This window comes from Staurois parvus, unplaced genomic scaffold (genome assembly GCF_062004578.1).
Source record: "Staurois parvus isolate SC_StPar_1 unplaced genomic scaffold, SC_StPar_1.0 ptg000725l, whole genome shotgun sequence".
Lineage (NCBI taxonomy): Eukaryota > Metazoa > Chordata > Amphibia > Anura > Ranidae > Staurois > Staurois parvus.
The window spans coordinates 930,483-957,046 of NW_028318521.1; the positions used below are offsets into that span (position 1 = coordinate 930,483).

General features: G+C 44.1%; 1 protein-coding gene across 5 annotated transcripts in view; it reads right to left on the reverse strand.

Moving 5' to 3' along the window:
• Positions 1–20,704, reverse strand: part of LOC149445363 (ADP-ribosylation factor-like protein 8A) — a 480,831-nt gene extending 460,127 nt beyond the window's left edge. For 2 of the 5 annotated variants that reach the window (XM_089653882.1, XM_089653878.1), the window contains exon 1: positions 20,259–20,693. In XM_089653882.1, the coding sequence (XP_089510008.1) occupies positions 20,259–20,381 (123 nt within the window). In that variant the 5' untranslated portion in view covers positions 20,382–20,693. Of the gene's footprint in view, positions 1–20,258 lie in introns of all 5 variants that reach the window. The other 3 variants (XM_089653879.1, XM_089653880.1, XM_089653881.1) reach the window with 3 other exon arrangements.
• Between the last annotated feature and the right edge of the window lie 5,860 nt (positions 20,705–26,564).

Here is a 26,564-nt window from a genome sequence, read left to right on the forward strand (position 1 = left end):
AACACTGTTTCCTAATTCATCTGTCACTTTCCCCCTCCAGCTAAAAGAGAAAGTTTCTTTTAGTTTCTTTTAGTTTATTTCCCCAAAAGAAACAATGTTTCCTTTCAGTTTCTTAAAGATACAAAGTATCCTTTAGCTTCTGGAAAACTGACAGCTAATGTTGTGAGCTATAGTAAAGAAAAAAAAAAGAAAAAAAAAGATGGCAATTGCATTTAAAAATCAGCACTGACATACACTTCGTATTGTGAAAAAAATTTGTAAAAAATTCGTAAACCGAGGCATTATTTTCAATGGATTTTCATTTGTAAACCGAAAATTATGTCAACAGAGGCATTCGTAACCGAGTAATACCGAGGTATTACTATATATGCTATGTTCTTTTTTTTGTATGCAGCCTGTGAACTGAATGAAAAAAATAGAAAAAATCTCTGCCAGAAAAAGTGTGTGGTATACCCACCATTAGAATATTGCCACCCTGTATCCACCCACTTCTAATGGTGGGCACACATTAGGTCATCAGGTGCCACATCTGCCAGTTCCAAGACTGTACAAATGTCTAAATAGTGGCATACTTGAATAAAACTTGTCCACGTTTAAGTGGTACCCCACATGGAAAAAGGATGACACTAAGTCCCAAACTATCTTGCCACTACTCCCCATGTAGTCTGGGCATCTGGGGGGCTCCACATGACTATCTTTGCCCTCGTAAATCCAAAACTTTTAAGTATAGCCTGTTGCCCTCTTACATCTTAACCCCATATCTGGCACGCCTGCTGGGGAGAAATTGTTTGAATGCAAGGTGGCCAGAAAAATTAGTGAGGGACTCATCAACGCAGATTTTTTGCTGGGGAGTATAGACATCTGCAATTTGTTCGTTAAGGTGAAAAAAATACTTAAATTCGGAAGCCGTAATGGGTTTCCATGCAAATGGTCTGGCAAGGTTTGAATCTGGGTTGGTGGCGATAAACTGTTGTGCATATAAACTGCTTTGATCCACAATCAATGCATACAGATATTCCGTGAAAAACAGCTCCAAAAATCAAGGGGAGTAGTTAATTTTGCTGTTTCCACCTGAATTCTGGGTTGGGCAGTGAATGGGGGAAGTACAGGTGCTGCAGAATTTGTGGGCTGCCAATCGGGACTTGCAAGCACATCTGGAAGGATACTAGGGGCTCTACGGGTCTGTGTGCAAATTCTTGGTGGTTGCGGGACAATACTTGTGCTCGCCACCGCACCAGCTTGTACTGCACTTATGGGACTCGCCACGTCACCAAGTCATACTGCAGTGCTGATATTATTATTATACAGGATTTATATAGCATCAACAGCTTGCTCAGCACTGTACAATATAACGGGAGACAATACAGCAATAATGCAGTTCAATACAAGAGGGTTAGGAGAGCCCTGCTCCTTTCAGCTTACAATCTAAGAGGTATGTGAAAGACCAGGACGTACTAGGCCACTAGTACTCGACAGTACACCAAAAGGTAGCATGGCACTAGTACTGGCACTTTGCTGCATATGAGTCTCATCAAAATTTACCGGCAAGTGCTAACAGAGATCAGGCCTGATTCTGCCAACACTGCGGTTTTGTGTGCAATGTATCAAGTGACAGTGACCTACTAACACAGCACTTGCTGGGGGAGAAGTGGGGGGGAAAGCGTAGGGACTAAACGCAGTTGCTGGCAGGTGCTGGGCTGATTCCGCTAACGCTGCATTTTGGAGGACACTATACTAATGTGAACGCTGGTATAGTGCTGATCTGATCAAATATATTGATCCATTTAGACACTATACTAGCAATGGAGGTTTATTGTGTATGATCGTGTTCCTGGCAATCAAGGGGTTAAATGTGATTACTGGTGTACTGACAGGAAATCTGACCCCATCTGTGAGGGGCGTGAAAACCACAGGAGTGCAAATCACTTATATACATGTGATTCTGCACACCTGGGCCGCCCTGTTGCAGTAGTTCTGCAATAGGGTGGTCAGGAAGCGGTTAAATAAGCAGTTTGTGTTATGACGCTGTGTCATTTTAACTGACAATTGCGCAGTCATGCAACACTGCCCAAACATGAAATGTACGTCCTTTTTTCCCCATGAATTCGGCTTTCTTTAGTTGGTAGTTGATTGCCTGTGCATTTTTTATTTTTTGCGCTATGAAAAAAACCGCTGACAATTGAGAAAAAAAACATTATTTTGGACTTTTTGCTATAAAACATGTCCAGTAAAAAAATATAAAAATCAAATTTCGTCATAAATTTCACAAAAATGTATTCTGCGACATGACTTTGCTAAAAAAAAATCCCAATACGTGTAAATTACCGTATTTTTTGCTCCATAAGACGCACTTTTTTTCCCCAAAAAAAGGGGGGAAAATGTCAGTGCGTCTTATGGAGCGAATATAAAGCGGCCGGTCCGGTATTTCCGCCGCCACCATGTCAGAATACCGGGCCGGCCGTTTGGCTGTTCTCTGCGCCAGGAACTCACCTGCTCCTCGGTCCAGCACTGTAGTCTTCCCGCCCCGGAATCTGTGACAGCAGGGTGCCCACTGCGCATGCGCGAGAAGCGCTGCGCTTTATGAATGGTCCGGTGTCTTCTAAGACACATGACAGGTCCCAAAAGACACCGGGCCATTCACAAAGTGCAGCGCTTCTCGCACATGCGCAGTGGGCACCCGGCTGTCAAAGTCGGGTGCCCAGAGTATAGGAAGGAGAACTCTGCGGAAGTGGAAGCAGGTACCTCTCAAATTCAGGTACCCGCTCCCCCTCCCTCCCCAAAGGTCCGCAGTGTCTGGTCATGCCCTGTACTAATAAAAGGTATAAAGTGAGCGCTCCTAAGTAAGCAGCTAAGGCACTAAAGGTAATCACAGTATACCTACAAGTAACAGATAAAAACAGAGTGCAGCGCTAAAAAATATGAATACAAACGAGAAAAGTCCGTAATAATTAAATAGATGTATATCTTAACGAATCCCAAGGAATAGCTGATAAAGCCCGGAGACAATGGAAAGAGTGCGCACTCACCGGACGCGCATGGAAAATGCGCATATAATAAATATCCCCTGGAATCTTTATGGAAATGAAGAGAATAAGCTCCAACTCTGTAAATCAATCAGCCTGGAGATGTATGAGAGAAGTCCGGAGATCCCCTTTACAGGTGGTAAGGTAATCAGCCAGGATCCAGAGCTCTGTCCCTCCGGTGGTGGTAAACACACACTACAGGAATCCTGCAAATGGATTTAGCTCCCAAACAGGAACCAAAAAACAGGTGCCCATAGTGTAGTAATTCAAACCAATTTTAATAAATAAAAAAATCAGGATAAAAATACAGGGTAGTAGGCTGTGTACAATGGATATATTACAGCAGAGTACGCAGCAAAAGGTACTGACCCTAAGTTAAAATGGCCGCCGGGCTATCTCGTGGCTCCGGGCGGGAGATGACGTCATGCTCTGTCGGTTCCTCCTAAGGCCTTTCGTGCCCAAGCACATCATCAGAGGGGATACCAACCAGAGCATGACAGACGTCCATCTAATTTATACTGAATAGCGGCACTCGCGCATGCGCAGTACGGCGCCGCCATTTTGCCGAAGTTCATGGAGTGCGCATGCGCGGCTCCATAGAGGCCATTTTGCCGTGGGTGAAGTCATATGCAGTTCGTGATAAACAAAAACGGTTGCTACCAACGTTCAATGGTGCAACCAGAAGATTTATTCTTTACACCAGGGAATTAAATAAGGTTAAACACTGGTGTTATAAATAGTAGATGGGTAAGATGAAAACCCATAAGGTGCAATTACACTGCCAAATGAGGATCAGCATTATTATACTCTGCACTACGGCAAAAGGGACACAAGGGGGTGCCAAATCCACCAAAAAGATAAAACACAATTTAAAATATATATACATTGCAGATCATAATAACAACCTATTAAATGGTTGTAAAAATCAATACATGATTAATTCATATTGATAGTAAAAGCATAATACCAGAATATACAAAACCCAGAGAATCATAATATGGCTCAACATTAAAATTAATGAAATGTGAAAGAAAAAGAAAAATAGGAAAAAATACCAGGAATCCAGTAGTATCCAAATGACCTTATGTGGCGAAGACTGTATAGATGCATAATATATTATCAATCAGTGATTTGCAATAAAGCAGTTGACATCAATTTCAATATTGTGTCCTAATGGGTATAAAGTACCCAATTCGTATACCCACTTGGTTTCTGCTTGTGAGACTGCGCGTGTTTTGTTCAGGCCTCTCCAATGTGGGGTAATGATATCAATAGCCGTGAACTTAAGCGAGGTAGGATCTTGATTGTGATAAATCCTATAATGATTAGATAGAGCATGATCCTTGTATCCTTTCTTAATATTGGATACATGCTCGCGTAAACGATCACGTAATCTTCTAGTGGTACGACCCACGTATTGCTTTAAGCAGGGACATTGGAGTAAATACACAACGTACCTGCTATTGCAAGAAATAAAGTGTCTTATAGTATATGTTTTCCCAGTGACATGTGAATTAAATAAATTCACCCTGCGTTTTCTGGTGTTGTCACATTTACATATAACACACCTATTGCATGGGTGAAAACCTAATATATCAGCAAATAGTTTAATATTTTTAGGAGGGTCAACTACATTCGGTGCCAGACTGTGTCTCATAGAGGTCGCTCTCCTAAAAACAATCTCTGGTTTATCTGGCAGAATCTTACCCAGAATAGGATCAGTTTTCAAGATATCCCAGTTCTTTTTTATTAATCTGCTGATAGATCTATGTTGTACTGAAAATGTTGTAACAAATGGACAAACTTTAGCTTGTATAGGTCTAGTACTGTTCTGTAGCATTACACTTCTATCAGTGTTGGCTACATCATTGAGGGTATCTGCCAGAGTGTTCTTATCGTATCCCTTTTCAAGGAATCGATTTTTCAGGATCTGAGCTTGGGAATGATATACCTCTAGATCTGTACAATTTCTCCTAATCCTCATGAATTGACTCTTGGGTATATTCGCCAACCAGTTAGGATGGTGACAACTGTTGGTAGGGATATAGCTGTTACGATCCGTATTCTTAAAGAAAGACTTGGTCATAATTCTTCCGTCCATGTTAATGAGTGTTAAGTCTAGAAAATTGATTTCTTGCTTACTATAAGTGTATGTAAGGTGAATATTTAATTTATTATTATTCAAGGTGCCAAAAAAATTGGTCAAAGATTCCTCATTACCATTCCACACCAACACAATGTCATCTATATATCTTTTATAAATAGTTAATTCCGGCCAGTCTCTAGCATATATCAAATCTTCCTCCCACCTTGACATAAACAAATTTGCGAGACTGGGGGCAAACTTTGCCCCCATGGCAACTCCCTTAATCTGCAAGTAATAGGTCTTATTAAACCAGAAATAGTTTTTCATCATGGCAAAATCCAACAAACGTAAGATGAAATCTTTCTGTATAGTTGGTAGGGAACTATGGTGTGTTAAATAAAAATCAGCGGCCTCCATTCCATCACAATGATTAATATTAGTATACAATGAAGTTACATCCGCTGTCACTAAAAATGTGTCTGAAGAAATAGTGACATTATTCACGAGATTTAATACTTGCTTAGTGTCCTTTAGATAGGACGGTGTCTGTGTGACCAAAGGTTGCAAGAAGAAATCGATATATTCTCCAATTTTTGAGCACAAAGACCCTATTCCACTAATTATAGGACGACCTGGCGGTTTAATAGGGTCTTTGTGGATCTTAGGCAATATGTATAAAATGGGTAGTTTAGGGGCAGCTGGAATCAAAAAAGCCTTCTCTTTCTTATTTAATATATGGTTATCATACCCATAATTAATAATATCCTTGAGAGACCGTTTAAAGTTAGTAAGGGGGTCTTTTGCTAATGGGACATATGTAGTCCGGTCTTTCAAAATATTTTCGACTTCTGCTATATAGTCAATTTTATTGAGTATCACTACCCCGCCCCCTTTGTCTGCCGGTCTTATTACCAAGTCTTTCTTTTCAAGAAGTGATCTGATGGTTTTATAGTCTCCTGATCCATCAAATGGCCGTTTAACGGATAAATTACCCAATTCTTTAAGAACTTTATCTTTAAATATGTTAACATGAGAGTTAGTTTGTGGAGGGGGGTTGAAAGTTGAAGCATTACGTAAGTTGGAATGTGTAAAATTATCATAAGTTGTAATGTTATGAGGACGGTTAGCAAAAAACCTTTTTAAAGATAGTTGCCTAGCGAATTTGTGTATATCCATGTATACTTGGAATTTATTCAGTTTACAGGGAGGGGCATATTTAAGCCCTTTATCAAGCAACCTAAGTTCATCATTTGTAAGTTCTTTATTACTGAGGTTAAATAACCCTTTACCTACTACATCTTTCTTTTCTTGTTTGTGTCTATTAGTCCTCCTCCCTCCCCTTTTTCCTCTGTAGTGTTTCTTTCGTGCTTTCGTGTATTGCCATTCCCTAAAAAAGGTTGTCGTGGATTATTATAATTAGAATTTTGAGGATTCATGTTTCTATTGGGAGTCATAGGGGGTGCCTGGTAACCATACGATTGATTAGGAGGTGCCTGATAACCATAAGATTGATTATTCCTTCTTGGACCTTGCCAGTATTGTCCATTATGAGATGGTTGTGTCCTTCTATTATTATATTGACGTGGAGGATAGTAAGAATTGTCATATTGGCGTGAAGGAGGATAATGAGAAGAGTTATCATATTGGCGTGGAGATGGATAGTAAGAATTGTCCCCATTACGCTTTTGAAAATTATCGTGTCGCTGAAACCCATTTTGCTTAGGGGTATGAGTATGCATATATGTCGATGTCTCCATGGTAGAGTGCCAGCGAGAACCAATGTTATCATCATATGGTTCATAAAGAGGTTCAAACCTATTATGAGTCTGAATATTGTAATGTTGAGTCTTTTGATTGCCGGTATGATATGTAGGTCGAGATACAGGACCTGAAGTGTTCGGTATGCACTCCATGAACTTCGGCAAAATGGCGGCGCCGTACTGCGCATGCGCGAGTGCCGCTATTCAGTATAAATTAGATGGACGTCTGTCATGCTCTGGTTGGTATCCCCTCTGATGATGTGCTTGGGCACGAAAGGCCTTAGGAGGAACCGACAGAGCATGACGTCATCTCCCGCCCGGAGCCACGAGATAGCCCGGCGGCCATTTTAACTTAGGGTCAGTACCTTTTGCTGCGTACTCTGCTGTAATATATCCATTGTACACAGCCTACTACCCTGTATTTTTATCCTGATTTTTTTATTTATTAAAATTGGTTTGAATTACTACACTATGGGCACCTGTTTTTTGGTTCCTGTTTGGGAGTTAAATCCATTTGCAGGATTCCTGTAGTGTGTGTTTACCACCACCGGAGGGACAGAGCTCTGGATCCTGGCTGATTACCTTACCACCTGTAAAGGGGATCTCCGGACTTCTCTCATACATCTCCAGGCTGATTGATTTACAGAGTTGGAGCTTATTCTCTTCATTTCCATAAAGATTCCAGGGGATATTTATTATATGCGCATTTTCCATGCGCGTCCGGTGAGTGCGCACTCTTTCCATTGTCTCCGGGCTTTATCAGCTATTCCTTGGGATTCGTTAAGATATACATCTATTTAATTATTACGGACTTTTCTCGTTTGTATTCATATTTTTTAGCGCTGCACTCTGTTTTTATCATGCCCTGTACTGTCTGCAGTCTCTGGTCATCTGTACTGTCCGTAGTCTCTGGTCATCTCCTATACTGTCCGCAGTCTCTGGTCATCTCCTATACTGTCCGCAGTCTCTGTTCATCCCCTATACTGTCCGCAGTCTCTGTTCATCCCCTATACTGTCCGCAGTCTCTGGTCATACCCTGTACTGTCCGCAGTCTCTGGTCATCCCCTGTACTGTCCGCAGTCTCTGGTCATCCCCTGTACTGTCCGCAGTCTCTGGTCATCCCCTATACTGTCCGCAGTCTCTGGTCATCCCCTATACTGTTCGTAGTCTCTGGTCATCCCCTATACTGTCCGCAGTCTCTGGTCATCCCCTATACTGTCCGCAGTCTCTGGTCATCCCCTATACTGTCCGCAATCTCTGGTCATCTCCTGTACTATGTCCGCAGTCTCTGGTCATCTCCTGTACTATGTCCACAGTCTCTGGTCATCTCCTGTACTGTGTCCACAGTCTCTGGTCATCTCCTGTACTGTGTCCACAGTCTCTGGTCATCTCCTGTACTGTGTCCACAGTCTCTGGTCATCTCCTGTACTGTGTCCACAGTCTCTGGTCATCTCCTGTACTGTGTCCACAGTCTCTGGTCATCTCCTGTACTGTGTCCACAGTCTCTGGTCATCTCCTGTACTGTGTCCACAGTCTCTGGTCATCTCCTGTAGTATGTCCGCAGTCTCTGGTAATCCACTATACTGTCCGCAGTCTCTAGTCATCCCCTATACTGTCCGCAATCTCTGGTCATCCCCTATACTGTCCGCAGTCTCTGATCATCCCCTATACTGTCCGCAGTCTCTGATCATCCCCTATACTGTCCGCAGTCTCTGGTCCATCTCCTGTACTGTGTCCACAGTCTCTGGTCCATCTCCTGTACTGTGTCCGCAGTCTCTGGTCCATCTCCTGTACTGTGTCCGCAGTCTCTGGTCCATCTCCTGTACTGTGTCCGCAGTCTCTGGTCCATCTCCTGTACTGTGTCCGCAGTCTCTGGTCCATCTCCTGTACTGTGTCCGCAGTCTCTGGTCCATCTCCTGTACTGTGTCCGCAGTCTCTGGTCCATCTCCTGTACTGTGTCCGCAGTCTCTGGTCCATCTCCTGTACTGTGTCCGCAGTCTCTGGTCCATCTCCTGTACTGTGTCCGCAGTCTCTGGTCCATCTCCTGTACTATGTCCGCAGTCTCTGGTCATCCTCTATACTGCCCGCAGTCTCTGGTCATCCCCTATACTGTCCGCAGTCTCTGGTCATCCCCTTTACTGTCCGCAGTCTCTGGTCATCCCCTGTACTGTCCGCAGTCTCTGGTCATCCCCTGTACTGTCCGCAGTCTCTGATCATCCCCTATACTGTCCACAGTCTCTGGTCCATCTCCTGTACTGTGCCCACAGTCTCTGGTCATCTACTGTACTGTGTCCACAGTCTCTGGTCATCTACTGTACTGTGTCCACAGTCTCTGGTCATCTCCTGTACTGTGTCCACAGTCTCTGGCCATCTCCTGTACTGTGTCCACAGTCTCTGGCCATCTCCTGTACTGTGTCCACAGTCTCTGGTCATCTCCTGTAGTATGTCCGCAGTCTCTGGTAATCCACTATACTGTCCGCAGTCTCTAGTCATCCCCTATACTGTCCGCAATCTCTGGTCATCCCCTATACTGTCCGCAGTCTCTGATCATCCCCTATACTGTCCGCAGTCTCTGATCATCCCCTATACTGTCCGCAGTCTCTGGTCCATCTCCTGTACTGTGTCCGCAGTCTCTGGTCCATCTCCTGTACTGTGTCCACAGTCTCTGGTCCATCTCCTGTACTGTGTCCGCAGTCTCTGGTCATCTCCTGTACTGTGTCCGCAGTCTCTAGTCCATCTCCTGTACTGTGTCCGCAGTCTCTGGTCCATCTCCTGTACTGTGTCCGCAGTCTCTGGTCCATCTCCTGTACTGTGTCCGCAGTCTCTGGTCCATCTCCTGTACTGTGTCCGCAGTCTCTGGTACATCTCCTGTACTGTGTCCGCAGTCTCTGGTCCATCTCCTGTACTGTGTCCGCAGTCTCTGGTCCATCTCCTGTACTGTGTCCGCAGTCTCTGGTCCATCTCCTGTACTATGTCCGCAGTCTCTGGTCATCCTCTATACTGCCCGCAGTCTCTGGTCATCCCCTATACTGTCCGCAGTCTCTGGTCATCCCCTGTACTGTCCGCAGTCTCTGATCATCCCCTATACTGTCCACAGTCTCTGGTCCATCTCCTGTACTGTGCCCACAGTCTCTGGTCATCTACTGTACTGTGTCCACAGTCTCTGGTCATCTACTGTACTGTGTCCACAGTCTCTGGTCATCTCCTGTACTGTGTCCACAGTCTCTGGCCATCTCCTGTACTGTGTCCACAGTCTCTGGTCATCTCCTGTAGTATGTCCGCAGTCTCTGGTAATCCACTAAACTGTCCGCAGTCTCTAGTCATCCCCTATACTGTCCGCAATCTCTGGTCATCCCCTATACTGTCCGCAGTCTCTGATCATCCCCTATACTGTCCGCAGTCTCTGATCATCCCCTATACTGTCCGCAGTCTCTGATCATCCCCTATACTGTCCGCAGTCTCTGGTCCATCTCCTGTACTGTGTCCGCAGTCTCTGGTCCATCTCCTGTACTGTGTCCGCAGTCTCTGGTCCATCTCCTGTACTGTGTCCGCAGTCTCTGGTCATCTCCTGTACTGTGTCCGCAGTCTCTGGTCCATCTCCTGTACTGTGTCCGCAGTCTCTGGTCCATCTCCTGTACTGTGTCCGCAGTCTCTGGTCCATCTCCTGTACTGTGTCCGCAGTCTCTGGTCCATCTCCTGTACTGTGTCCGCAGTCTCTGGTCCATCTCCTGTACTGTGTCCGCAGTCTCTGGTCCATCTCCTGTACTGTGTCCGCAGTCTCTGGTCCATCTCCTGTACTGTCTGCAGTCTCTGGTCATCTCCTGTACTGTGTCCGCAGTGTCTGGTCACTTCCTGTACTATGTCTGCAGTGTCTGGTCACTTCCTGTACTATGTCTGCAGTCCATTGGTTCAGAATATTTTTTTTCTTGTTTTTCTCTTCTAAAACCTAGGCGTTTCTATCGGTCAGGTGCGTCTTATGGAGCGAAAAATACGGTAATTGGTTTACGTGAAAGTTATAGCGTTTACTAATGGCGGTATAGATACTGGATTTTATTTTGTATATTGATAATAGCGGCGATCAGCGACTTATGGTGGGACAGCAGTGAACATTCTGACACTGAGGGGGAACTGACTTGGGGTCACCGACATCCCTAGTGACACCAATACAGTGATCAGTGCAAAAAAAAAAACACTGACACTGCACTAATAATGGCACTGGGGAGGAAGGGGTTAACACTTTTAGGCAATCAAAGGGTTAACTGTGTGAAGGGAGTGTTTTACTAGTGGGTGGGGGGGTGTACTTCACTGTTGCAAGCTGTCCCAGAAAGCTAAGCTCTTCTCTCCGGAACAGTGAGCTGGGAACTAACAGGGAGCAGAGCTACATTGAAAACAATGCAGCTGTGCTCTGTGTCAGTGTTTGCCGGCAATCACCGGGACCCGGTGGGTAATCTGAGTATGTATAAGTGTGGGCAGCTTTCTAAGTTAATTCACCATTAAGTTGGTTTATTGAATGATGATCTTATATTTTTAGCTGCTCGTAGGAATACATTGTATTAGTTACAGGTGTATAAAGGTGGCCATACACTATACAATCTGATTGTACAATCTCTTTAGAGTTATCAAAACTATATCATAGGACAGTGGTGGTGAACCTTTGGCATTCGTGCCGCAGCAAGCTCGCAGAGCCCTCTGTCGGCACGTGAGCCAAGTCACCCCAGCATCTGAGCATTGGATAACAGAACACATAGGGGCCATGCGCATGCTCAGAAAGGAGTAGCGGCGCTAGGTAATGAAGTCGCAAGCTGCGACTCATTAGCCTCGACCCGTCCAAGCTTTTGCATGGCCGGTAAGTTTGCAGCCAAGGGTATATTTTTATATTGCACTGGCTGTGAATTTTAATGCATTCGCTTTTAATAACACAATATTTTAGCTTGTGCAGGTTGTCAGTGTAACTTTGCCCCCTTGTGCTGGTGGTCAGTGGAAGCTCTGTTACTGTGTCTTTCTTTGAACAAAAGATGTTAATGTATGGGTTGTTTTTTCCAAACTAAAACCTCAGTATTCCGGTTTACTACATAGTTGATGGTAGATCTAACGGAGATTGCACAGATTGTACAGTGTATGGTGAGCTTTATAGAACCAAGGACACACTTCTGTTTTCAATACTAGAGCTCTATCCACATAGGCTGTTATCTGATCGCTCATCTCCTGCACACTCTGCTAAATGAACGATTTGTGCAAGATGAAATTAAGATAGAAAGAAAATGTGATGCCTGTGTATTTAGTGAGAACAGTGATTAACCACTTGCCGTCTGCCCTATAGCAGATTTACTGCTACAGGGCAGACGTTCTGTGCAAATCACGTGCCCCGCAGTGATAGAAGTGCAAAATCACATTTGATTTTGCACTTCCGTCAGTGCGGGGAACACGCGCCTGCAGCTGGAGCGCCGCTTCTGCTGTGATTGGACACAGCAGAAGCCGATCAACAGGTGCTGGCCAATGGATGAGCACCTTTTGAATGCCAAGGAGACTGACATAACACAGCTCTGCCTATGTGAACAAGGCAAAGCTGTGTTAGGTCAACGGGGATCTGATAGATTTTATTCAGGGAATAAAATCTAGTAGATTGCCTTGTAAAAACAGTACACAGTAAACACAAACACTGGATAGGCACACAATTAACACAATGATCGCCCTAGATGTTTAACCCCTTCCCAGCCAGTGTCATTACTACAGCAACAGTGTATATTTTTAGCAGTGATCACTATTAGTGTCACTGGTTCCCACAGTGTCAGTATCGCAGCCCTGCTATAAGTCACTGATCGCCACCATTACTAGTATGAAAAAAGCAGTACAGTGGATATTAAAAGTCTACACACCCCTGGTAAAATGTCAAGTTTCTGTGATGTAAAAAAATTAGACAAAGATAAATAATTTCAGAACTTTTTCCACCTTTAATGAGACCTCTAAGCTGTACACCTCAATTGAAAAACAAACTGAAATATTTTGGGGGGGGGGGGGGGAATAAACATAAAAAAACTAAAATAATGTGGTTGCATAAGTGTGCACACCCTCTTATAACTGGGGATGTAGCTGTGTTCAGAATTGAGAAATAAAATTCAAAATCATGTTAAATAAGAGTCGCTACATGCCCGCCATCATTTAAAGTTCCTCTGATTAACCCCAAATAAGGTTCAGCTATTCTAGTAGGTCTTTCCTGACATTTTCTTATTCGCATCCTACAGCAAAAGCAATGGTCCGCAGAGAGCTTCAAAAGCATCACAGGGATCTCATTGTTAAAAGGTGTCAGTCAGGAGAAGGGTACAAAAGAATTTCCAAGGCATTAGATACAGTCAGGTCCATAAATATTGGGACATCGACACAATTCTAACATTTGTGGCTCTATACACCACTACAATGGATTTGAAATGAAACGAACAAGATGTGCTTTTACTGCAGACTGTCAGCTTTAATTTGAGGGTATTTACATCCAAATCCGAATTGCAACAGTTTGCATATGTGCCTCCCAGTTGTTAAGGGACCAAAAGTAATGGGACAGAACAATATTCATAAATCAAACTTTCACTTTTTAATACTTGGTTGCAAATCCTTTGCAGTCAATTACAGCCTGAAGTCTGGAACGCATAGACATCACCAGACGCTGGGTTTCATCCCTGGTGATGCTCTGCCAGGCCTCTACTGCAACTGTCTTCAGTTCCTGCTTGTTCTTGGGGCATTTTCCCTTCAGTTTTGTCTTCAGCAAGTGAAATGCATGCTCAATCGGATTCAGGTCAGGTGATTGACTTGGCCATTGCAGAACATTCCACTTCTTTCCCTTAAAAAAACTCTTTGGTTGCTTTTGCAGTATGCTTTGGGTCATTGTCCATCTGCATTGTGAAGCGGCGTCCAATGAGTTCTGAAGCAATTGGCTGAATATGGGCAGATAATATTGCCTGAAACACTTCAGAATTCATCCTGCTGCTTTTGTCAGCAGTCACATCATCAATAAATACAAGAGAACCAGTTCCATTGGCAGCCATACATGCCCACACCATGACACTACCACCACCATGCTTCACTGATGAGGTGGTATGCTTAGGATCATGAGCAGTTCCTTTCCTTCTCCATACTCTTCTCTTCCCATCACTCTGGTACAAGTTGATCTTGGTCTCCTCTGTCCATAGGATGTTGTTCCAGAACTGTGAAGGCTTTTTTAGATGTCGTTTGGCAAACTCTAATCTTGCCTTCCCGTTTTTAAGGCTCACCAATGGTTTACATCTTGTGGTGAACCCTCTGTATTCACTCTGGTGAAGTCTTCTCTTGATTGTTGACTTTGACACACATACACCTACCTCCTGGAGAGTGTTCTTGAACTGGCCAACTGTTGTGAAGGGCGTTTTCTTCAATAGGGAGAGAATTCTTTGGTCATCCACCAGTTGTTTTCCGTGGTTTTCCGGGTCTTTTGGTGTTGCTGAGCTCACCGGTGCGTTCCTTCTTTTTAAGAATGTTCCAAACAGTTGTTTTGGCCACGCCTAATGTTTTTGCTATTTCTCTGATGGGTTTGTTTTGTTTTTTCAGCCTAATGATGGCTTGCTTCACTGATAGAGACAGCTCTTTGGATCTCATCTTGAGAGTTGACAGCAACAGATTCCAAATGCAAATAGCACACTTGAAATGAACTCTGGACCTTTTATCTGCTCATTGTAATTGGGATAATGAGGGAATAACACACACCTGGCCATGGAACAGCTGAGAAGCCAATTGTCCCATGACTTTTGGTCCCTTAACAAGTGGGAGGCACATATGCAAACTGTTGTAATTCCTACACCGTTCACCTGATTTGGATGTAAGTACTCTCAAATTAAAGCTGACAGTCTGCAGTAAAGCACATCTTGTTTGTTTCATTTCAAATCCATTGTGGTGATGTATAGAGCCAAAAATGTTAGAATTGTGTCGATCTCCCAATATTTATGGACCTGACTGTATACCATGGAACACAGTGAAGACAGTCATCAAGTGGAGAAAATATGGTGTAACAGTGACATTACCAAGAAATGGACATCCCTCAAAAATGGATGAAAAGATGAGAAGGAAACTGATCTGGGAGGCTGCCAAGAGACCTCCAGCAATATTAAAGGAGCTGCAGGAATATCTGGCAAGTACTGGCTGTGTGGGACATGTGACAACAATCTCCTGTATTCTTCACATGTCTGGGCTATGGGGTAGAGTGACAAGGTGGAAGCCTTTTCTTATGAAGAAAAACATCCAAGCCTGGCTAAATTTTGCAAAAACACTTCTGAAGTCTCCCAAAAGCATGTGGGAAAATGTGTTATGGTCTGATGAAACAAAGGTTGAACTTTTTGGCCATAATTCCAAAAGATGTTTGGCGCAAAAACAACACTGCACATCACCAAAAGAACACCATACCTACAGTCAAGCATGGTGTCACAAGTTAGCCTGCAGTTTCTTATTTGTGTCCTTACCTCCTTGATCCAGTCCTGTTCCAGATCCCTTCTCATGTTTGTCTGTGCTCATCTATGGGCATCGTCTGATGTCCTCTGTGTTTTATTTCCTTCCCTTCCATCACTTCCTGGCCCGCCTCCTTGTTTGCCTGTCTATATAAGACATGCTCAGCCTAGGCCACTTTGCCTGAGCAACGGCCTAGTTGTCGGAGCGCCTGTGTGGTGCTACTGCCTGAATCCTACTTTGACTACTTGTGTACTGACCCCGGCTTCATTCTTTGACCTTGCTTGTTTTCCGCCTGTCCTGACCTCGGCTAGCCTATTGGATTCCGTTTGTCTCCTCCCATTGTACTCTGCTCCTGCGAGTGGTCTCCTCAACCTCAGCTGGGCGTACCTGGGGGCCGTGACCTGGTCCCAGCTTGCTGCAAGTCCATCCCCACCATCAGGGGCTCTGGTGAAGAAGCAGGCTGGGGCTTAGACTCCCTGGGGAACCCCAAGTTGAGTATTAACAAGTACTCACTACGACAGGTGCTGACACATGGTGGTGGCAGCATCATGCTTTGGGGCTGCTTTTCTTCAGCTGGAACTGGGGCCTTAGTCAGGGTAGAAGGAATTATGAACAGTTCCAAATACCAGTCAATATTGGCACAAAACCTTCAAGCTTCTGCAAGAAAGCTGAACATGAAGAGGAACTTCATATTTCAGCATGACAACGACCCATAGCATACATCCAAATCAACAAAGGAACAGCTTGACCAGAACATTCAAGTTTTGGAATGGCCCAGCTAGAGCCCAGACCTGAATCCAATCAAAAATCTGTGGGGTGATCTGAAGAGGACTGTGCACAGGAGATGCCCTCCAAATCTGACAGATTTGGAGTGTTTTTACAGGGAAGAGTAGGCAAATATTGCCAAGTCAAGATGTGCCATGCTGATAGACTCATACCCAAAAAGACAGTGCTGTAATAAAATCAAAATGTGCTTCAACAAAGTATTACTTTAAGGGTGTGCACACTTATGCAACCATATTATTTTAGTTTATTTTTACTTCCCTCCACCTAAAATATTTCCGTTTCTTGTTCTACAGTTTATAGGTTACATTAAAGGTGGAAAGTTCTGAAATTATTTATCTTTGGCTCATTTTTTTACATCACAGAAAGCTGACATTTTAAATGTCAGCTTTCTGTGATGTAAAAAATGTCAGCTTTCTGTGATGTAAAAAAATGAGCCAAAGATAAATAATTTTTTTTTAGTCTTTTTATATCCACTGTATATATACCGCCATTTGTAGACACTATAACATTTGTGCAAACCAATCAATATACGCCTATCGGGATTTTTTTACCAAAATATTGTTTTGTTGTTTTTGTTTTGTTTTTTTTCAAATGTCGGTGTTTTTTCATTTATAGTGCAAAAATTAAAAGACCCAGAGGTGATCAAATACCACTAAAAGAGAGCTCTATTTGTAGGGAAAAAAAGGACATCAATTTATTTTATGTACAGAATTGCATGACTGCGCAGTTGTCATGTATACCAGACCCTTATTCGAACATGCAGCCTGGCAGGCCAGGAAAAGGAGTGGATGAACAAGCGCACCCACCTGAACCATACCAGGCCACATGCCCTCGACTTGGAAGGGTGCTTTGTAGAGTACTTTGTCCAAATGTTGATGAGGGCAAGCGTCTCTTCCCCCATAACCCTTGGTGTCGGTTGTGGGGGTCTGCGGGCAGGGGGCTTATTGGAATCTGGAAATCCCCTTTAACAAGGGAGCCCCCAAATCTCACCCCCCATGTGTACGGGATAAAAAATTAAAAAAACTGTTTTTGACAAAAAAAACAATATCCCCCAAATTAAATCCAGCTTCAATCACGATGAATGCCGCTGCTGACCCAAAAATTAAAGAGAGTAAACTCCACACGACGCTGGATTCTGCAGTCTGACAATTCACCCCCCCCCCCCCCCCTGCAAGGGGCTTGTGGGGGGGGGTGAACTGTCAGACTGCATCATAGCATCATGTGGAGATGCCCTCAGGCAATGACATCACAAGGGAGCTTGGGATCTCCCAGTAACATCATCCGGTAGCTCCCCCTTTAGTTTATTTAGTGGTGAGAGCCAGCGTCAGACACAGAGCTTTTTTTTTTTTTTTTTTTGAGGCGTCAGTGTTATTTATTTTTGACACTTTTTTTGGTGACTGAATAGGGGTACAATGTAGGGGCTTCCAGATTTCGATAAGGCCCCTGCCCGCAGAAAACCCCACAACCACTAGCCAGGGTTGAGGGTAAGAGGCCATTGTCCTCATCAACATGGGGACAAGCTGCTTTGGGGGGGGTGAGCCCATGTTGAGGGCATTTAGCCTGATATGGTTTAAGGGAAAGTGTGACCCCCACCCTCTTTCCTGGCCTGCCAGGCTGCATGCTCAAATGAGGGTCTGGGATGGATTTTGGGGGGGACCCCCAAGCTGTTTTTTTTTAATTCGGTCATGGAGTTCCCCTCAAAATCTATACCAGATCCATACTGCCAAATATTGGCGTGTGTTTCTCCCTAAACTCTATACCAGACCCAAAGGGCCTGGTATGGATTGGGGGGGGCATGTAGTTTTTTTTGCTAGACAGCTGATGAGTAATTGGTTGTAACGATGCAGCGAGCGGCTTTCAGGCCCACTCCTTACCAACCAACTATAATACAGGAGAGGAGGAAAACAGAAATAACAGCTGCATTGCCTAAAATCGTGTTCACAACGGATGACATGTGTGATTTAGCAGCGTTCGCATACAAGTCAACGAACTTGTGATTCACACTGGCCTGCACTGCTCAGAAATCAGACAGGACTCTCAATTCACACTGCAGGTGCACTGTATATATGTGAAGGGCCAAAACAGAAAACAATTATATTTTAAATATTATACAAATCAATGCGTTTTAACGCATCCAAATTTGCACGTGTGAACCGGGGCTCAAGGTTGTAGCAAGCAAGAGGTTTCCCTCCAAGGGATTTTATGTCTATATGCGTATCAGACAAGAGAATCTTCTCCCAAATAATGCTGCATATGTGAGACATGGTCAAATCATTTCCAATTGACTCCCAACCTTCCAGGTTTTTAGTGGGATATTCTCAATTTAATGGCAAACAAACCACTGGTTAATAAATCTTTCATATGATATCAAAGTTTTGATTAATACTGTACTGTACTGTACTGAACTGAATACTGAATCTACTACTGGTGCTGGCCCACAGTCCCAAATGTAGAGTGCAATAAATGCCATGAACCTGAACCAATTTCACACTGGGAGCAGCGGCTGTGCCTGGGCAGCCACTGCATCTCAAATGACAGCTATGAGACTGCATGCACAGGGATGCACAAAACACCAATGTACCCCTGTATGGGTAAACATGGCCTTCATACAGGGCATGGATTCATACATCCCGTGTGAATGAAGCCATACAGTTATCATTTTTAGACAATTTGCTACCACACCCTTTATACCATAACTAGATATATGTGTAACCACCACAGTGCACTGCAAAATTAAACAAAAAAAAAACCAATTACTGGGAGCAATAGGCAGTGCTATTGCTTAGATTCTGCTCACACATATGTGAAAAGGAAGTTTGTGCAATAACGCACATGTTCCCGCAGTGCACTAAACCGCACAAATGTCTTGCCATGCACAGTGCCATTCTTTATGGCACCCCAAATGCACCAGCCAATGCATGTGCGCTACGTGTTCCACAACACAGAAGAAGATTTTCTAAAACTGGTGCACCTATGCATAGTAACCAATCCAGGTTTTATTGTCAAGGCTTAGGGCTCATGTACACTGCAGCTCCTAAACTGACGTTCAGGAGCTGTTCAGCGGTTTTTTCAGCAGCCCCTGAACTCTCCCTAATGTTCTCCTATGTGTCCATGTCGTTTACAGGCAGTTGAGTTTACAGTAGTTTTTTGAGCGCACCAAACTTGCATTCAGGAGTAGATTGTACCGACGTTTCAAATGCCGAACACGGTTAACCGCGTTTAGAAGCGTTTTTAACTGATCCATATCCAGATGCTGTCCAGAGCCTTTTTTCAGCATCAGGAATGCATGTAAAGCGTTTTCCATGTATTCAAATGGACCTCGTACACCAGCGCAGTCAACACATACTGATCTCTCAGCTTCTGCTTCCTCTCAAAATGTCTGAAATAGTTAACTATTTACTATTTTTCAGTGCATTCTGGGCATTTGGGAAGGTCTTCTGAGGTTATCTTTTAAAAAATGCTTCTAAACGCACATAACCGCAGTATGCAAACACGGCTAAACTGTTTTTTTCTAACCTACGTTTTCCAGCAGTCAGTTTCCATCGTTCAGAAGAGTTTTCCAAATGCCTCGTGTACATGCACCCTAAATGAACAAGCTGAAGTTAGACGCTGATTGATTACTATGCACAGCTGCACCAGATTCTGTGTGCACCAGTTTTAGTAATTCTTCTCCAGCGTTAAAAAACAAAAACAAAAAGGTGGTCTCGTTTTTTGTGCCATTGTAACACGGTGGGTAGCCCACTGAAATGAATAGACTGCCCTAAACACACCGCAATAAAACATGTGTGCACAGTTGCACCAATGGAACCCCAAGTTAGTTTAATAAATAAGACCCAGTGACTGACTGGCACATGAGGCCTAGCAATTTTGATGAGACTGGTGCTGAATTTCCTGCAGAATATAGCTTACTGAAATATCAGAAAACAATTTTCAATGGAACATCTTGCCTATGTAGGTTGTAGAATTCTATATTTTGCAATAAAAATATCAATATAGCAGGGCTTTACCACTGTTCTCTACAAACCTGTAATCATATTATAGAGAGAAGATGGCAGGTTACATTCAATAGACATATTACTGTCAAAGCCTTCCTGAAGCCCCGACATTGCATGAGGCCTTGGTGTCCCTTCATCTTACCGCAATTACGTTCACAAAGGTGGTCTTCCCAGAGTACTGCAACCCCACCAGGGTCAGCTCCATCTCTTCCTTCCAAAAGAGGGCCTTGAACCAGTCCAGGAGCTTGTTAAATAGGGCCAGCATCGCAGCACACACAGCTAGAAGGCAAGGACAATGCAAGAGCCGACTACCGCCCTGGTCGGCTGACAGCGTCTTAGCTCTTTGGATCTCAGGGCTCCCGATGTTAGGTCTATATAGGAAGATGTCTTTATTTAGGTCACAGTGATCGCTGCACTAACTGGCATGAAGGCACACTACAGCAAGGCGCTTTGATTTAGAGCGGAGGACAAGGAAATCTCTCACCCCAGAGCTCATGCAGAAAACTTGCTTATGTTGCTGCAAGGATCTGCTGATGTGCGGGCGGGGCGATGAGCGGTACCCATGTCCCTTCTCCTTCCCCCGCCTCCTATATGCTCATCGCAGACAAAAGGAAAAGGAAGCCGTGCTTCCGATGTCTTCTCGCAGTCCTTGCTGCCCTCTGTGTTGGAGGTATCACCAACATACATTTTATTGACCATTATGCTTCAGGCATAACAACGTTGTATCAAACCGAGTGGCTGCCATGTGTGTCTAGCGGGCTGTGCTTAGATTTTTTTTTTATCTGTAGCCATCAATTATTATATGCGGATTAGACCAGGTTGTGACTAAATATATTTTATACTGAGCAACCGATTTCTACAGGGGAAAGGGGGGGAGGGGATGGGAGAATAGGGGTGGCGTTCGCAGGGACAGTTGGTGATGGGTTGTTTATGCCGTCCTCCACACGGTAAAGGGGCACTGTGATATAAAGGGAACTGCACTATAAAGGGGCACTGCATTAATTAAAGTGCCCCTTTACAGTGTAGTTCCCTTTATATCAGTGTCACTTGCAGTCATGCCCCCCCTTTCTCTCTAATCCCAGTGCCTTCTATATATTCAGCAAAGAGACATCCCCATCCAGTAAATAGACATCCCCATATAGCAAAGAGACAACCCAATCCAACAAAGAGATACCCCCATATAATAAGAGACATCCCCATATAGCAAAGAGATAGCCCAATCCAGCAAAGAGACACACCCATTTAATGAGACGTCCCCATATAGCAAAGAGACAGCCCAATCCAGCAACAAGACAGCCCAGTCCAGCAAAGAGACATTCTAGTTCAGCAAAGAGACCTTCCAGTCCAGCAAAGAGACAGCCCAATCCACCCCCACTACAGATGCCCAGTTCACACTGATGTGGTGTGGAATTTGCTGATTTCTGTGCATTTCCAGCACCGCATCAAAATCACATGTTCATGTGAACCGCTGCAGGTGTGTATGTTGACAACAACCCAAAATTGGTAAAATGCACTGTGATTTGCAGGATCGGATCACATGGCTGTGAACACCCATGCAAAACGTTTCTAGTGCGGCAAAAAAAAGCTTCCTGCACCATTTTGGCGCAGATGCGGTGCAATTTGAGCCATACAAAATGAATAGGCTTAAATCTCACTGCTGTAAAAATTGCATGTGATTTGCATGGGAATGCGGTGCAGTTCCTGTGTGAATCACATGCGATGTGCCACATCATGGCAGTGTGACTCAGGCCTTAATACAGGACACCATATTGGGTCCAAGAAGTGCACTCACATTTGTGAGAGAGAGTGAGACAGTTCTTGGCAAGAACTGTCTCTCACAAAGTGAGTGATACTGAAAAGACAGAGGACACATGTCATGTCAGAAGGTAAAATAACACAGAGCTGGAGACCCAAGCATCCTCGCATGTCTCATGATGAAAATTTACTATTAGAAAAAAAATATAGGAAAATTTGTATAGACTCATTTTAACTCTCATGAGACTCGCATCAGAGTTAAACTGAGTCTATACAAATTGTCTTATAATTTGTTCTAACAGTAACTGTTCATTCACTGGCAGTGGCAGGCTTGCATTCACTTATTTTTCAGTCTGGGCCGGCTCCCTTTGGTGCTAAGGCAGCAGCAGACAGTGACACCTATCCGGCATCAGGTGATGGGGTCTCCTCCAGCCCCTCCCCTTCACAGTCATGGGTGGCCCACTGGTCAGCTGACCAATAGCTCCCACCTCCTGCTCCGATGGCCATACGGGAGGCACTGAGAGGAGAGGAGCAGGCTCCAGCCAAGAGGCAACTGCTTTGCATTGCGCCCCAGCCCCACATCATATTCATGTACATGTGGCCTGCCCACCGGTCAAATGCCCGGTGTGTCCTATGACCAGTCCGGGCCTGGATTAGATGATTCTAGGTTAAGTTAAGGATAAGGTAAATCCTATAGCAGTGAGGATGGTGCATTCACATGGGCGATTTATAACAGCAAGAATCTGTGGATTCCTGTGGCTGGAATGATAGCATGTGTGAATAGCAGCTATTTGTGACTATTCACACAGCCAGTGATTACCTGTTGTGATCATGGCTGGACACAAACAGAATGAATTTAACACAATCCACACACTGCAACCAGCCACGAATAGCTGAAACTGCTATAGGCCTGTCATTGCATTGTATGGGCTGAGCAGTCGCAGGTATTCATACACACCTATCATTCCAGCTACAAGAATCTGCATGTTCTTGCCATTGGAAATCGCAGGGTGTGCCACTCGTCCTTGTAAATGCACCCTTAGGGTTTTTCAATAATGCAGGGGTGCTCAACCTGTGACCCTTGGAGCCCTCTGAATTAGCCCTCAAACTCAAACCAGGGAAGTGCATTGCTCAGGTACGGGAACCTATTGATCACAATCTGGGCTTGCTGACCTGACCATCCCAGAGTATTAAAGTGCATCGAGCTGGCGCTGGCAGTAGAGAAAGCAGGTGGCCATGGAATGAGCAAGAGCCACATAAGCCAATGTTTCCTCTGTAGCAGTAACTCATGTCCTAGGTGGAGTGTTATCAAGTGAGACATGTTTTTACTAAACCTCCCCAACAACTGGTGTAGCATCAGGGGTCACAATGGCAGACCCCCCCCCCCATGCTCCAGGGGGCCCTTGTGGCCTCCTTGTTGCCTAGTTTTTTCTTTATTCATAAGTATTTTCAGTAAAAAATTGTATATAAACCTGCCACTGCTAACAGAGAATGAGGCAAACGTATTAGTCAACTACTAAGAGAGCTACCCGAGGTATTCATAACAATACAATCTCTGTTTCATAGAGAAATCATAATCAAAAGAAAAAAAATGCAATGAGTCAAGCAACAGTATTGACAGTATTGACATAAACAGATGGCTCAACCACATATAATTAATGCTTATGCATATATGACAGTGACAGACACAGTCAGTATCCTATGTTCGTCCAAGCATATTGCTCCTATAGCTGAGCCCACCCTGCGAAAGGGTGTGGTAGCACTACTGGATGGAAGGTATGAAAAGCAATAAGATCTGGCAGAGGAGTTGTAACAAAAGAAGTTATGTTACTGTGATGTTCATCAAAGTATGTCGTAAATCCCTAAAGCACAACTCAAAAAACACTAATCAAGATAAAACCCAATACACTCCAAAGAGGACAATGACCACACTCTTACGGCAATCCCTTTGGCCAACCATCCATTAACCCTTCCCAAGGTATCAATATCTACAAAGCAAGAAAAGGAAACAGCCTGTTGCAAGGTCATAGTGGGAGGCAAGGGGGAATTTCTGATTTTGTGTAGTTTATCCTAAAATTAGAGAGCTGCTCAAAGTCTCTCAGCTCCACTAATATGTTGGGTAGAGTGAAAGAGGGACCGCGACGTGGAAAAGGACATCGTCTGCATAAGCAGAAATCTTATGTTTGACTGTACCCACTTGGGTCCCTCTGATATTAGGGTTAGCCCGTATTCTGCAAAACAAAAGGCTCAAGGGTTAAAGCAAACAATAACGGGGACAAGGGGAATCTCCATTACGTACAAGAAACGGTTGAAAGACAACACAGCTAACCTTAACCTGTGCAGTGGGTGGCACATAGAGGAACGATATCTAGCTGAGGATATTAGATCCCAATCCCAGTCCCCTCAACAACGCAGTAAGGAAGGTCCAATCCACCCTATCGAACTTTCTCAGCATCAGTCAAAAGAAGGAGATTGGGTGAAAGGTCAGTATGAGTACGGGCCCAATGGATAGCTCTATTAAAGTTGTCTTCAGCCCCGCAACCCATGATAACCCAGTTAGGTAAGGGTGGATTACCACTGGAAGTTAGTGTATCAGTCAGGTTGTCAAGATCTTTGACAACATTTTTCTAAATTTAATGAGGAAATAGGTCGGTAGTTTTGAAATAGAGTATGATCTTTCCCTTCTTTATGGAGTACCGTAATGCTAACAATAGCCCTGTGGGGGCTGGGTCACCCTTGGCTAAATAATTAAGGTATCTGCACAGTGGAGTAGAGAGGAGGGGCAAAAATGTAACATATTAGACTTTTGTATAGCATTCAGGGCCTGGACTCTGTTGAGGAAATAGAGAGATCTAAGTCTGCCTGCTGATCAAGAGTAAGAGATGGCAGATTAGCTGTACAGAGGTAGTCCTCAACACAGGGAAGTCCCAGAGGAGGTAGTTCCAGACTCCAAATCATATAGAGCAGCACAGTAGTCCTGGAACAGCAAGGCCACCTCTGAGGAATGTAGAACCATCTCTCCATCTCTCCCGTTGGGATTTGAAGTTCATGAACATGGGTAGAGGCTCTGTGTTTTCTAAGCACTCTGGCTAACATACTACCACACTTATTGCCATATTCATAGTATTTTTGTGACGCAAATTGTAGCTGGGGACAGATTTTGTGATCCAATAAAAAGGAGAACATTTCAAGCAGCTTAGTGAGTCATATGATGGTCTCAAGAGAACCGTGATATCTATGCTGCAATTCTGCCTTTTGGAGTGCGGACAACACTCATTGAAAATCGACCTGTCACTCTCTCTTAAGCCAAGTCCCCTGTGAAATTAGTTCTCCCCAGACTACTGCTTTATGACCCTACCAGAGTATCCCATCACTGATTTCTTCTGTGGTGTTCTGTCACATTCTGTTTTACACTTGGATAGGAGGGACCATTCCTATCCATTTTCCTCTCGCAACCACTGAAATCTTGCTTCTCCGCCTCTCCCTCCCACTGGCATTTAGCAGCTGCAGGAGGAAAATGTTCATTATGCTATTCAAAATAAAAAAAATTCAATTCTGAACCATTTCATTTCATTGTGGCCCTCAACCGTGGCCCGCAAATCACTTAAGGGCCCTCTCTCTTCCATAGGTTGAGCACCCTTGCAATAATGCCATCTGCTAGCCATTTGCATCCCAGCAAGAATGATCCCGTACCGGATATGACGTCACCATGCTGCCATCCTATGTGTTGCGTCACTGGTCACATAACTTCCTCAGGGCTCCCTGTGACGCATGGGACTCGTGACGCAATGCGTAGGATGGAAGCGTGGTGACGTCATATCCAGTACGGACAGCAGCCGCCATCTTGGTACTCCCATTCCCATACACCTTCCCTGCATTTTTTTGTACTGCAAGAATTTTGTTTGTGTTGGTCTGCAGACCTATTTTAAATGTGAGTAGTGATTTTTAGATGCTATTTAAAATAAAGTTTGTGGCATATTATACTATGGGAGTCTTCTTGCTTGCATCTTCTATGTAAGACACTGGGGAGGACAGAGGTCTACGGCCATTGCTGGAGCATGCTTGTGAGTGTTTGTCGGTGCCATTGGAGGTGACCTGTGGCTCTTCGATTGTATCGACTGTTTTCCTGGAAATCATCATTTGAGGCTTTCTATGCTTTGTGACCCCTTGTGGGTCGCATTTTGAAGGTGAGTGCGCACCTCACTTTTTCTATAGATCAGCGATTGTATTATTCACTTGAGCTGGGCATATCTGTGTAGCGCTACCCCTGAAGGAGCTGCTTGGTAATTTGGGTTCTCTGTTCTGCTCCTCGATTCTCAGCCCCTCTGACACAGTTGGTTGAATAAAAGTCACTGCAAGCACATACAGTATAAGAACACGAGTATAGATATCTTTAACTTGGCTGTGAAATATTGCCAGTAAATAGACACAAGCCTGCTAAATGGCAAATGAACTTAATGTATTAGCACGGGTAGATAGTGAATCCATTTGCTAAGACACACAAACTGCTTCTGCTAACAGGAACAGGTAGCTGCGATGCCAGGTCTTTAATGAACCTATTTTTTCTTCTGGGTGAATCTGATATACCAGCATTACAGGCAATGCCTTACAAATGACATAAGGCTGGGACTTCCACCACTTAGCAAGCTTATGTTTCCCAGGAATGCCCAGGTTCCTCAGCAGCACGCTACCT